The sequence below is a fragment of the Ruditapes philippinarum genome, unplaced genomic scaffold (assembly GCF_026571515.1).
Source record: "Ruditapes philippinarum isolate M1 unplaced genomic scaffold, ASM2657151v2 ctg7951_1_1_1_1, whole genome shotgun sequence".
Taxonomy (NCBI): Eukaryota; Metazoa; Mollusca; class Bivalvia; order Venerida; family Veneridae; genus Ruditapes; species Ruditapes philippinarum.
In genome coordinates, this window is record NW_026851619.1 from 26,068 (window position 1) to 38,577 (window position 12,510).

General features: G+C 33.3%; 2 protein-coding genes and 1 long non-coding RNA gene across 8 annotated transcripts; 2 read left to right on the forward strand and 1 right to left on the reverse strand.

The window, feature by feature from the left end:
* Window positions 1–2,738: 2,738 nt before the first annotated feature.
* Window positions 2,739–3,748, forward strand: LOC132716677 (uncharacterized). The gene is made up of 2 exons (XM_060700032.1): window positions 2,739–2,963; window positions 3,290–3,748. Exons 1-2 carry the CDS (start codon window positions 2,739–2,741, stop codon window positions 3,746–3,748), a joined length of 684 nt encoding a protein of 227 aa, XP_060556015.1.
* A 3,075-nt stretch (window positions 3,749–6,823) lies between these two features.
* On the reverse strand, window positions 6,824–7,636 carry LOC132716768 (leucine-rich repeat protein SHOC-2-like). The gene has a single exon (XM_060700136.1). It carries the CDS (start codon window positions 7,634–7,636, stop codon window positions 6,824–6,826), a length of 813 nt encoding a protein of 270 aa, XP_060556119.1.
* A 1,386-nt stretch (window positions 7,637–9,022) lies between these two features.
* On the forward strand, window positions 9,023–11,823 carry LOC132716467 (uncharacterized). 6 transcript variants are annotated; one of them, XR_009623822.1, is made up of 4 exons: window positions 9,023–9,133; window positions 9,257–9,314; window positions 9,674–9,708; window positions 10,917–11,823. It is a non-coding gene; the product is annotated as an uncharacterized LOC132716467 (long non-coding RNA). The 6 variants fall into 6 exon arrangements; XR_009623842.1 differs by having other exon boundaries at window positions 9,023–9,106; XR_009623838.1 differs by having other exon boundaries at window positions 9,023–9,064.
* Window positions 11,824–12,510: the final 687 nt, after the last annotated feature.

The following is a 12,510-nucleotide window of genomic DNA, read 5'->3' on the forward strand; positions in this document are numbered from 1 at the left end:
AATAATAAATGAAGTTGCAAATACAATTACCAATTATATGGATGCATTTTCATCACTCTTAAGTCATTTCAAACTTTGAAGTTCCCTTTTTTCTAACAAGCGCCATTATGCCGCATTCCGGATATTCTGAAAATGAATGTTAGCATGTGATTTTCATACATAATTCATTATTTTGAAGCCAATTTTGTAACAACTTCTATAAAATCACTCAGATAGCAAAACTACACTGTTCTCATTACAGAAGTGCTTCAAAATACTAATTTTGTAGCAAAAGGATGTAGCAGGGAGCAATTTTATCACCCCACCCATAACAAAATAAGTGATTTTTCACCCAAATTTCAACATTTTATTACCAATAGACTTCCTGAATGAAGATTTAGCTTAGCAAACATACTTAATTACTACTATATAGTGACCTGATTATGGATTACACATTATTTGTACACACATAGCAACATTTTGGGTGTAACTAGGTATCTTAAAACTGCCCCTGCTATATTTTTCTACTCCAAATACTTGCTAATATAGTCTTAAATACAAGCCTAAATGTCAATAAAATGCCAAAATTCATTTATATATATTTTGTTTCTCTCTTTCATGGATATAAAAAATGCAATATATGTAAAAACCAAGTTCCTCTGGACTTAATAGCACTGTAATAGCCTAAAATGTGACTTCTACACCCAATTTTTGACCATTTTTGCATTCATTTGGAGTCAAATATGACAATTGAAACCTACTTTTAGGTGTTTTACCATGTAAATCACCTCTTCAGGCCAAAATGTACTTGGAATGGAAAGTATTTGTGTATTTTCTTTACATTTAGGTAGCCAGAAACTAGAATTTATGCACTTATCTAAGTTTCTAAATAAATAAAGGGAGGTTATTCACTGAATGTGTGCATAATCACCCCCTTTGTGTACATTTATCTACCTGAATAAGTGCTTTTTCTGTTTATAGACACATCAGAAACACTAAAGCTGTGTTATAATTGTGCCTAATATAATTGTGAAAAAGTAGATCAACTTTAACTTATCAATAAAACTTTTTCTACAAAATAATTCTACCCTTGGCCATTATGATGCTCATTCAAATATGCCTTTAACAGACATAAAGTCTAAAAACTATGGCATTATACATTGTGAATGTGTAAATATGTATTACCAAATAGAAAACAATAAATTCTTATCACTATTTTGCATCTAAACCACATAATAAGAGGCTATTCAGAGGCAACCTAACTGAATTATGCTACCTTTTTCAATGCATTTCAATGTGTTGATATTCATGCCCTGAAACCAAGTCAATTTTAAGACAGAAGCCTTAAAATGCTATTTATTTGAAGCTTTTATGCTATCTATGCCTGTAAATGAAACACATAACATTCTTATAGGGGAAACAGACACAGAAGCAATTTATTTGTGACATTCTAGTATGTAAATATTTGAGCAAAATGGAAAAAAATTAGTGCCGAGCGAAGAACTTTCCGCCACTAAACAAAGTCGAAAAGTTAACAAAAACAGCACCCTAGACTATTTTAAGTATTAATATATTAGTTTTGAACCCGACAATATGCATTTGTAGTGATATACCTGCAACACCCATCAAAAGTGGCCAATGTGCTTACATCAGGTCCTGTCAAGTTATAAATGAAGTCTTCAAACCTGGCATGTGTATAGCCAATGTACAGCATTTCTTTGATATCTGAAAAAAATATTTTAATGACCAAGGTCTACATTATTCATCATCAACATATCACCAATTGATTTTCACTCCAATTCACTGTTTAAAGAAAATATAAACCATTACTAACTGTTAAGTAACACTAATACACTTGTTCATATGTATACAATGCTTGTAGATTGGCCCCCTTGACACATTATCTGCTGTAAACACCAACAGTTGCACTGAAATACTGAAATCTCATACCTAGAAAGGCTATATACATTCATTCTTCCAAAATATCAGCTTTTCATGGTGTAATCAATGAAGACAAAGTACTACAAAGAATTATGACAGTTCAAATGTCCCTCTCTTTTAGGTCAGACACTCACATTGATATTTCCATAGACTTACATTATAAGAAATGGTCCCTAATCCTACCTTAAAATTGAGTTTTCATGCTAAAGAGGTGATTTTTCTAGCAGAATGAAATGCCTGACACATAAAAATGTTCCTGTTATATAGTGGTAGCCAACCAAATTTTTTGCAAAATGACTTCAAAGAGGATTACCCCCCATTTCATTGAAATTTTCTGCTGATCACAGGACTGACATACACTTTTTATAAATGCAAATATCCAAGTCAAAATTATCATAGAGACTCATGAAATATTTCATTTTCTTCAGAAAACAATGTAGTGTTACTTTTTAAATAAGTTTTTATACTTAAAAATACCCCATTCTCATCCAATCACCTCATGTATAAAGTGATTCATACGGTTTTCCCTGCACTATTTTTCAGCCAATCGCTGGCCATGTTACAATGCGATTCCCTGACCTTATACATGTTATAAACCAGCAGATACTTACTTTGATGAAAGAGAGATTCTGAATAGATGGAAATGTGACTTTGAATGTTTATATAATGGCACGGATTCTAATGATTTCAACAGTGAGCATTATAATCAGGCTAAAACACACAAGTCAATGTTGGAGAATAATATTAGTGATCCTTTATACAACCAAAATGTAACACTTAACGGAAATATAACGTTGACGGAAATTAGTGAAGTTGTTATGAAAGCTAAATCCCGTTCAGCATGCGGTTACGATGAGATTCCGTATTTTGTTCTGAAATGTCCAGCTCTAATTGCCATATTGAAAGAACTATTTCAGTTGATATTTGATACCGGCATTATACCATCTATATGGAGGAAATCAATTATATGTCCCATTTTGAAAGACCCAATGTCAGATCCACGTGTACCATTACATTATAGAGGAGTCATTTTATTGTCATGTGTAAGTAAACTCTACACTGGTCTAGTTAATAAACGGTTGACAAAATATCTCGAAGAAAATGACTTACTGGAAGATGAGCAAAACGGCTTTAGACGCAATCGATCTTGTGAGGACCATGTTTTTCGTTAAGCGGTATAATTCGCAACAATAATGAAGTATTTGCATCCTTTATCGACTTACGCAAATGTTTTGATTTTATAGACATTGATATGTTATTATACAAATTACTACTAAATGGCATTGACGGGAAAATGTACACAACAATTAAGAGCATTTATCAGAGATCTACTGCAAGTGTGCGTCTAAATAATAAGTTAACAGACTAGTTTACATGTACTACTGGAGTAAAGCAGGGAGATTCGGCTTCCCCGACATTATACTCCATTTTCGCAAATGATCAAGTGAAGGAGATCAATGACCTTGACCTTGGATTTAACATAGACGGAAGGAAGCTTTCGATGTTACTATATGCAGATGATATAGTATGTATCGCAAAATCTGAAGAGGACCTCCAACGTATTCTAGTGAAAGTTCGTGACTGGTGTAGACGGTGGCGAGTACTTATTAATACAGAGAAGTCCAAATGTATTCACTTCCGGAAAGGACGATCAGCACGTACGGATTTTCAATTCAAAGTTGGTGGAAACGTACTAGAGCTTGTTGACAGCTACAAGTATCTTGGCGTAACTTTTCGCAGTAACCATGATTTCACCATGAATGCGGAATTGCTAGCTAAAAGTGCTGGTCAAGCTCTCGGTAAAATTATTGAAAAATGCGAGAAATGAAAGACTTTGGCTGTAAAACATTCGAAAAGCTTTATAATTCATGTGTCGTGCCTATAATGGACTATTGTTCCGGTGTTTGGGGTTTTAAAAAATACCAATCGCTTGATAATGTACAGCATCGTGCTATTAGACACTACATGGGAGTCCACAGATTCGCACCTATTCTTGCAATCACGGGAGACATTGGATGGATACCAACAAATCAAAGACGATGGATTAACATGATACGAATATAGAACAGGGTTATCACAATGGACGAAATAAGAATCACAAAACACGTGTTTAACACGGATTACCGTAATTGTCACAATAATTGGTGTAGTGAAATCAAGGACATATTTTCAAAAATAGGCCTGGTAGAACATTTTAACAATCGTACGCCAGTGAATTTAATGGTCGTTAAATCGGCTATTGAAAATCATTATAAGTCAGTGGAGCGAGAAATTGAATCAATTTTCTAAACTCAGAACATATAGACTCTTTAAAAATAACTTCGAGCAAGAATCATACCTTAAACTAAACCTAAAAAGAAACGAACGTTCATTACTCGCACAAATGCGCTGCGGTATATTACCAATTCGTGTAGAAACAGGAAGATATGTCGGTGAATTACCAGAACAGAGGCTATGTACATTATTCATTATTCATATTGTGATTCAGGATCTATTGAGGATGAAATGCATTTCGTTTTAAAATGTAGCTTGTACCATGATATAAGACTCAACCATTTAAGTGAGATTTTTTCAAATGATCAATTAACCCAATTTACAGACAGTGACAAATTTGTACATATTGTTCAGAATCACCCTAGAAAACTAGCTAGATTCTTAGTATCGGCATATATGAGGCGTGGAGACTATTTGTTTCATAGACACTGAAACTGTGATTACTTATTCATTTAAATATTTACTATTTTTTGGACTGTATTAGGACATTTTATGACATTGTAATCTGAACTTTATTATCATATTTTATTGATATACATTAAGGTTTGAACAATCGTAACGGTTTTTCTATAATCTTTGATAATCCCTTTTTTATCACAGTAACTGTATGTTAGAGTTATTATCGACTTAGAAATAGTATGGCAAGATTTTTATGAACTAAGATATAATGCATTAAAGGGACGTGGTCAGTTATCTTTAGATTACAATTTAAGCTAAGCCATCAATGAACTTTGAATAATGTTAAATTTTCGTTTTCGTTTTAGTATTGGTTAAAGTTAAGTACTCGGAACATAAAATCATACCACGTTAACATATTCAGAACTTTTCATTAAACGTGTTTAATTTGTACATGATGTTACAATCATATTAAAATATTGAGATAAACCATAGTGAAAGGTTCTATAAACAGGTGATACATATATTTCATGAAAAATCTGTCATAATAATTCAACGTATTTAAATGATAACTAATCTGTAACTTGTAAATTTTGGGCAATTGATTCTTATTTGTCAAATATATTTACGGACAACATAGAATTTCTTATACAGTACTTTTTTGTGGTTAAACTATTTAGAATAAATTAGTATTTCTTTTGAGCTAGAAGATAAATAAGATCTTTCTTCTTTTTCTTTTTTTTTATCTAAACATACCTTTTATGTTGTTCACGTGTTTTCAGATTTATTGTCTTCATGTTATTTGTGTCTTATAAGCCCATTGGGCCGGGTGTATACTATTGTTTATACATGTCTTGTTTGTTCATTGCTTGTATGTTTACATATGACACATTAATAAAATATTTATTTACTTACTTACTTACTTACTTTGTTCACGTGCAATACTTTTAGAAATTCTATAAAATTGTAAGAAGCAAACAAGTTGAAAATGGAATTTAGTGTGAAAATGAAAAGGACAACTAAACACTGTAGTGCTTAAGTGACATTTAAATTAAAATAAAAACGATGTGCTCTGGCCCTTGTAAATAAAAAAAAGAGTAAAAAATACACTATTAATTGCTGACGATTTTAACCAAAAATATTTTTAATGAGACGTACATATCCAAGAGAAATAAAAATACAAATGACTTATATTTTATTGTCTATATGCCCACTATATGTTAAAACACGAAGCAATTCTAAATAACATTCTCACATGTATAATGTATTATGCTTGAAGTTTATTTGCATGGTTTTATTTTAGAAATATTTCGTTGACAGTTTTCTTTTTTCTATTTACATATCATTTATTGGAATAAATCGATAATGACACTGATTTACAAGTTTGACCAGAGTTTTTAGGCATAAATTTCATTCTGTATTTAAATGCTTGAAAGTAGAAAATCTGGATTATATCAGATTGGGACACAAAATATATTGCTGTACAAATCTCGAACTTGTATGGGACAAATTTTCTTTGTTATATATTTTGTGTTTTATTTATTTTTTTTCTAAAAAAAAACCTAAATGTGTCTCCGGTTGCATATCCGTCGCATCCAGTGCTGCAGCACTTTGATTCAATTAATTATCAGTGTGAATGAACTTGGCCTGTCCGTACGCTCGTATTCCTTAACATGTTTATCTTAAGTATACTTAAAATTCGGATATATTTAATTATACTTCTCCCGATATTTTTCCTTTCTTCTGACATTTCTTCTTCATAATTTTCCTTACTCTCTCAATACCGATAATTCAACGATCAAATGAGCCGCGTCATGACAAAACCAACATAATGGGTTTGCGACCAGCATGGATCCAGACCAGCCTGCGCGTCCGCGCAGTCTGAACAGGATCCATGCTGTTTGCTATCAGTTTCTTTACTTGTTACAGGGTCTGTAAGTGAAATGTTTTAAATGCAGTTTATGTACAATTTATTGAATAATTAAAGTTTGAGCGAAACTATTCAATTTAACTTTAATTATATACAATCAGGATAATTTATGCTGCAACGTCGCCCATCTATATATAGAGTCTTCCAAGTAAACCTGATTTAGGAGTGGTCAGGTACCAGACAAAAAGGAATCATAAGAAAATGCCTGTAAATAGTCCTTGAATAGTGAAATGTTAAGGTATGTTGGTTTATTTCCATATCTCATTATCTATAATTTATGAAAATCTCAATTCAAATTTTCAATTATGGTCTCCATGGAAAAGTGATCGGCGAACATTTCGCCGTAAGTGATGTTGTATTAATTGGATTGTATCTTAAACACAGATTAGGCTTAGGATTTTGTAAAATAATACGCTCCAATCCAGGTACCATAGTAGCAATGTTGTTGTGGTCTAGATTTAATTCCCTCAGATGTTGAAATCGCAGAAAGCTGCCTGGTATTGTCTGCAGATTGTTGTAGGAAAGGACCTGACCTTCTAACACACTGTTCATTGGTATAAAATTCCCATTCACATACTGAATCTGGTTGTGATCTAAATAAAGTTTTTTAAGTAAAGGTGTATACTTAAGAATGTTTGGAAACTCCTTAAGCGCCCCCTCAACAAGTTCTAATTTTTGAAGTTTCAACAGCGAGTAATTCGATGGGCATACTTCAACAATGTTTGTAGCATTTAGATAAGGGGTTTCATGTATGGCTAGTATTGTCAGTGCTGTAAGATCTGTTAAATAACACGGTAGCGTTGTTAGATCAGATCTAATTATACTTATTGCATCTATTTTATTCTTAGATCCATAGAAGGGTTGTCTTGGTAACTTGTATTGTTCTATGTCATACAAAGCTGCAGTAATCAAATCAGTAAAAGAAGATAACTCTGCTGGCCAAGATGTCATGTTGCCAATTCCTAAATCATAATATGTAAGCATCGGGGCAATATGTTGGAGAACAATCTGATCCATGACTTTGATTGGGTTAAATTCAAGTGATAGTCCCCGAAGTTGTTTCAGCAATAAAAATGCAAATGGAATATTCGTCAAACTGTTGTATGTTAAATCCATTTCTAAGTACAGTAAAAACTCTGAAAACCGGACCCTCTGAAAACCGGAATCCTCTGAAAACCGGACCATTTCAAAAGTCCCGTATTTTCTCCTTATATGTTCATTGAAAAAAAACTCTGAATACCGGAACCTCTGAATTCCGAAAACCGGACGCTTTTCTATGGCTTCTTATCCTAAACATGCATAAAAATCCTCTGAAAACCGGACAGCAATTTTAAGTTTCAACTTTCTGTGTATTTTAAAGTATATTAAAACATAATCGCAACAGGTGACATGTTCAATTACCAGTTAATTATCACCTTTTTTTATTTATGCAGGTGTGAAAACACTTGTTAGTGTGTGTTAATTTCTTATTGGCAATTAAATTATAGCTCTTTCATTATAATTGTGCCTTTCCCTGATTTATCTAAATATTTTTAATTTGCTGTGTTTTTTCTTCTTCTTTTAATATAAAATGTCTAAAAGAATTAGAAACTTTTGTAAAATGATTCCTGTTTTGCAAAAAAAATTGATCTTTGTTGGATATTTATTAGATCTATATGCAAAAATAGTAATACTAAATTCCATTAATTACATAATTCAAAAGCCAATTAAAAAGACATATTTCAGACAATGTGTTGTTTTAATTTCTGATTTTCTGAATTATATTCATGGATTTGCATAATAAAATTACTTAAGACATTTATTGCTTAAAGAAATTAAAATATGACTAGGACAAATATGCTAAAAAGTAAATACAAAATGTTTTAACAAAGTCATAGTTCAAACACATTGTAATTATTAATAAATGTATAAAACCTCTGAAAACCGGAAACCTCTCAAAACCGGACTTTTGGTCAAGTCCTGAGAGGGTCCGGTTTTTAGAGTTTTTACTGTACACGTTTTCTATCCCTACGAACGCATTATTTTCGATTTTAGAGATACGATTTTGGTTTAAATCAAGGAAAATGTACGTGGCATTGAGATTGACGGGTGCAAAACCTGTCAGTAAACCTCCCGGTATAGATGTTAAGTTATTTTTCGAAAGTCCTATATACCAGTCAAAACTGTCAATTATAGGTTTTGTTATCACCGAAAAATCAGGAAATACATCCGAGCTTGTCTCGTCGCAGTAAATGTTGCTTTGCGGGACTTCTTTGCCGCTATCTTTATAGGCTTTAGTCGGCTGGACTTCGCGGAAGGCACGTGTTTGTTAAAGTGTCAACGACAAATGATTCGGTTTTCATCACCATAGAAACAGAAAATAACTGAAATGAGTAATAATTTCAATATATTAAAGATATAAGCGAGTTTCTGTTGTAGACTTGTACATGATGTGCAGATTATTTATCATTTATCCGGACGACTCATTTTTTATGCATAAAGATGATTGTATCCTATGCTTAAAAGGTGCCCAGCAAGGTGCCCAGCAGCAAGGTGCCCAGCAAGGTGCCCAGCAGCAAGGTGCCCTGCAAGGTGCCCAGCAGCAAGGTGCCCAGCAGCAAGGTGCCCAGCAAGGTGCCCAGCAAGGTGCCCAGCAAGGTGCCCAGCAGCAAGGTGCTCAGCAAGGTGCCCAGCAAGGTGCCCAGCAGCAAGGTGCCCAGCAGCAAGGTGCCCAGCAGCAAGGTACCCAGCAGCAAGGTGCCCAGCAAGACACCAAACATACACAGACGATGGTACAAGGGCAAAGCACGGACAGGTATGACACTCCATATTAAGGAACTGAAACATGCTAAAATATTGTCCCATACATACACCTTAAAGGGATTAAGCTTTATCTGATGAGTTGATATATTTAACATTTATAAACAATAAAATTATGTTGTTTTTCATGATAACCACATGGTCGTTACTTCAGAGTTGTGACATTTAATGCCTCTTGAATACAAAATATTGTAATATTGAATTTGTACGTAAATATATTAAAATGTTCCTGAACAAAATATTCCGCTGTAATCCTTTCAATTATAAGAGAAACAACAATTTAATAATCATTAACAGCAAATAAATAGATTTATGCACTTAAACGTACAGTATGATATTTTCTTATATTTTCAGTCTGAAAAAACAAGGCGGAAGTGTAAACGTGTCAGGTAATTGTTTAAGTTTGTCATTTCAATATGAAAACAGGGATTAACAAGAAAGGGCGGCATTCGATGAACCATTCCCATAATAAATGTTTTGTTTCATTCACATTGACATTGTTAAATGACACTAAGCTTTTCAGGTGGAGGTAGATTTTGCTCACACGCCACCTTGGACGTCTATCTAACCGCTTCCCCCAAACACTTATCCTTTCGTAGGCCTTTGTAATATTTATCTTCCGTTTTTACCAGTATCTTACCAGTTTCTATTATTTCCTACTTTGAATTGTTTATGTTGATATCCAGTCCATGGATTTCCGTTACTGGGTGCCCTACTGGGCTCCTTGCAGGTGAACCTGTTTAATTTAGCTGGGAGATGCGTTCATTGAATGCCACCTTTCCTTGTTGATTTCTTTTTCATAATTTAAATGCCTCTGTGTATAAATGGTTGTCACGAAGAAGAAACTACCGACAGAACTTAGCAACTTATAGAATTTTAAGTCCCGACCCAGTGTAACATTCTGTGTAAGAACAAAATAAAAATATACAAAGTAAAATACTAAGCGGGTGCAATGTTTGAGTTTTCATTTAACCCTTTATCTACCTGCTAAGTTAAAAATACTTGTACAGCTTCCTTTTTTTGAAACTGTTAACTATCAGTTTCGAAAATACGAGGTTCTATCAACAGTACAGAAACAAAATCCTTAAAGAACGTCCAAAACGACAAAACTAAAAATACTGCAGTCTTAGTTTGACAGAGTGACGAGTTACCAATGACCGGTACTTAAAAGTGCATATTACCGTCCACGTTCCTTTGCACCGGCTTAAAAATAATTAACTATTTAAACATGAAAAACAAATTGGTTAGCTTGGTCAGACTTCATGTTACAAGTACATGCTGGCTTGGCTCTATAAAGATTATGACAGATAATTACAGACGGGATTGTTCAGCTGAGTAAAAATATGAAAAACAAGCTCAATAAGGAAAGGCGGCGTTCAATGAACGCAACCCACACACGACCAAGAAACAAGAACCAGCGGCAAGGAGTCCTGGAGGGCCCAAAACAAAAATAGGACAAAAATGAAGACTTTATTTCTACATCACAAGTAATGAAGAGATAACGAAGTGTGTCTCTATATCTATCTTAGTCAGAATTTACGAAATATGAGACAACATTATGCTTCACTTAATTATACATATAGTTATATTTTTGCAGGCAAGTGCCTTACCAAAGATGCAGACAGCTCGATTGGTAATACACCTGAAAGCGTAGGAAATGTCGTGGTCGCCAATGCTACCTATGTTGTCAACTCGTCGGATGAAATGAAATTATCATCCTTTCGAAAACAGAAAGTTTGAAGAGACTGCTGTTCTATTCAATTGTTTTGTTCATACGATAGAGGTGAAGGAAAACGCGGGAACGGAACGTTCTCTTTGACCGGATATCATCTTAACAGTATATGTGAACTGTAAAATTTAAAAAACCGGATCAGTAATCATCATACATACGTAATCGTAATTAGTAATCATAATTAGAAATCATTATACATTTATTAATCATCATAGATCAGCAATCATCATACATTCATAATCATCATACATTAGTTACCATCATACAATTAACGTAATTATCATCACACATTATTAATAATCATACATTGGTAATCATCATACAAAAAATAACAAGAACAAATAGTAACAGGAACCTTGATTATATCATACATGTATTTGAATTCATTTTTCTCCTGTAAATTTCTCTTTTTTTAAATTTTTAAAATCAACAGCTTTTAGTCAAAAATGTACCGTAAACATAGATACGCATGTGTCTAGCTATATACATTGCTAGATTTTAAAATCGTACACATTCAATATACGCATTGGACACATCTGTTAATTGTAGTTTGTTTTCCGGATTACTGTTTGAAATAACTGAAAAAAGAAAAAGAAAAAAGAAAACAAAAATCTGACTCGTTTATGGACTTTCGGTTTGGTTTTTAAAGATTCTATATCTGCTAAAATTCGATCATTACTAGCCGGCATCTATTTTCCTATCTATATCAAATTTTGTAAATTATTTTTGTGTGTATTTTATCACTTTTTGTTAACTCATATGAAAATAAAGATGTTTTGACTTAATATCATGAATTTTAATTCTTTTGTAAAAAATATATTCGGAGTGAAAAAGATCTAAGAAGAAGTTACTTTTTTTGCGGGCTTCAATTTTGTAGGCAGTTGGTAGTTGAAAATTATTTATCATTGGTCTTTATTATATTATGATTTTTCGGTCACTGTGGACAGCGCAGCTGTATTTCCGCTGTCCACCAAGCGATGTCAATATATAAGGTGTATGTACACGGGTATTTGACCATTCGAGGTACTATATGTTCACTACACACAGACGGATTGACACGATAATAATGGAAGATAATGAGCAACGTGGCAGTGAACACGTTGAATTTAGAACCAGAGAAAGTTTAACTCGTGACAGAGAACAGTATTCGCCTTCCAGAACTTCAAGAAGTAGACGAAGTATTTCACCAGAAGTTAGAAGGAACTCGCCAAGCAGGCCAAGTGAATTTCAATCGAGAGATAGTCGAGAAGGACAGGTGCGTTCCAGAGATAGACGAGGTAAGTCCCCAGTGGAAGGGAACTAGGTTTTTCAAGCCTTTGATTTATTTAGAAGTTATTTTGATTCTCGTTTGTCTGACTTGAAGAATGATATTACTTCTTAAAGTTTGAAGTCTAATGTTAAAAAAGTAACTTTGAATAAAGAGTCGCATAAAACTCAACACGAATTTAACCTTGAAATT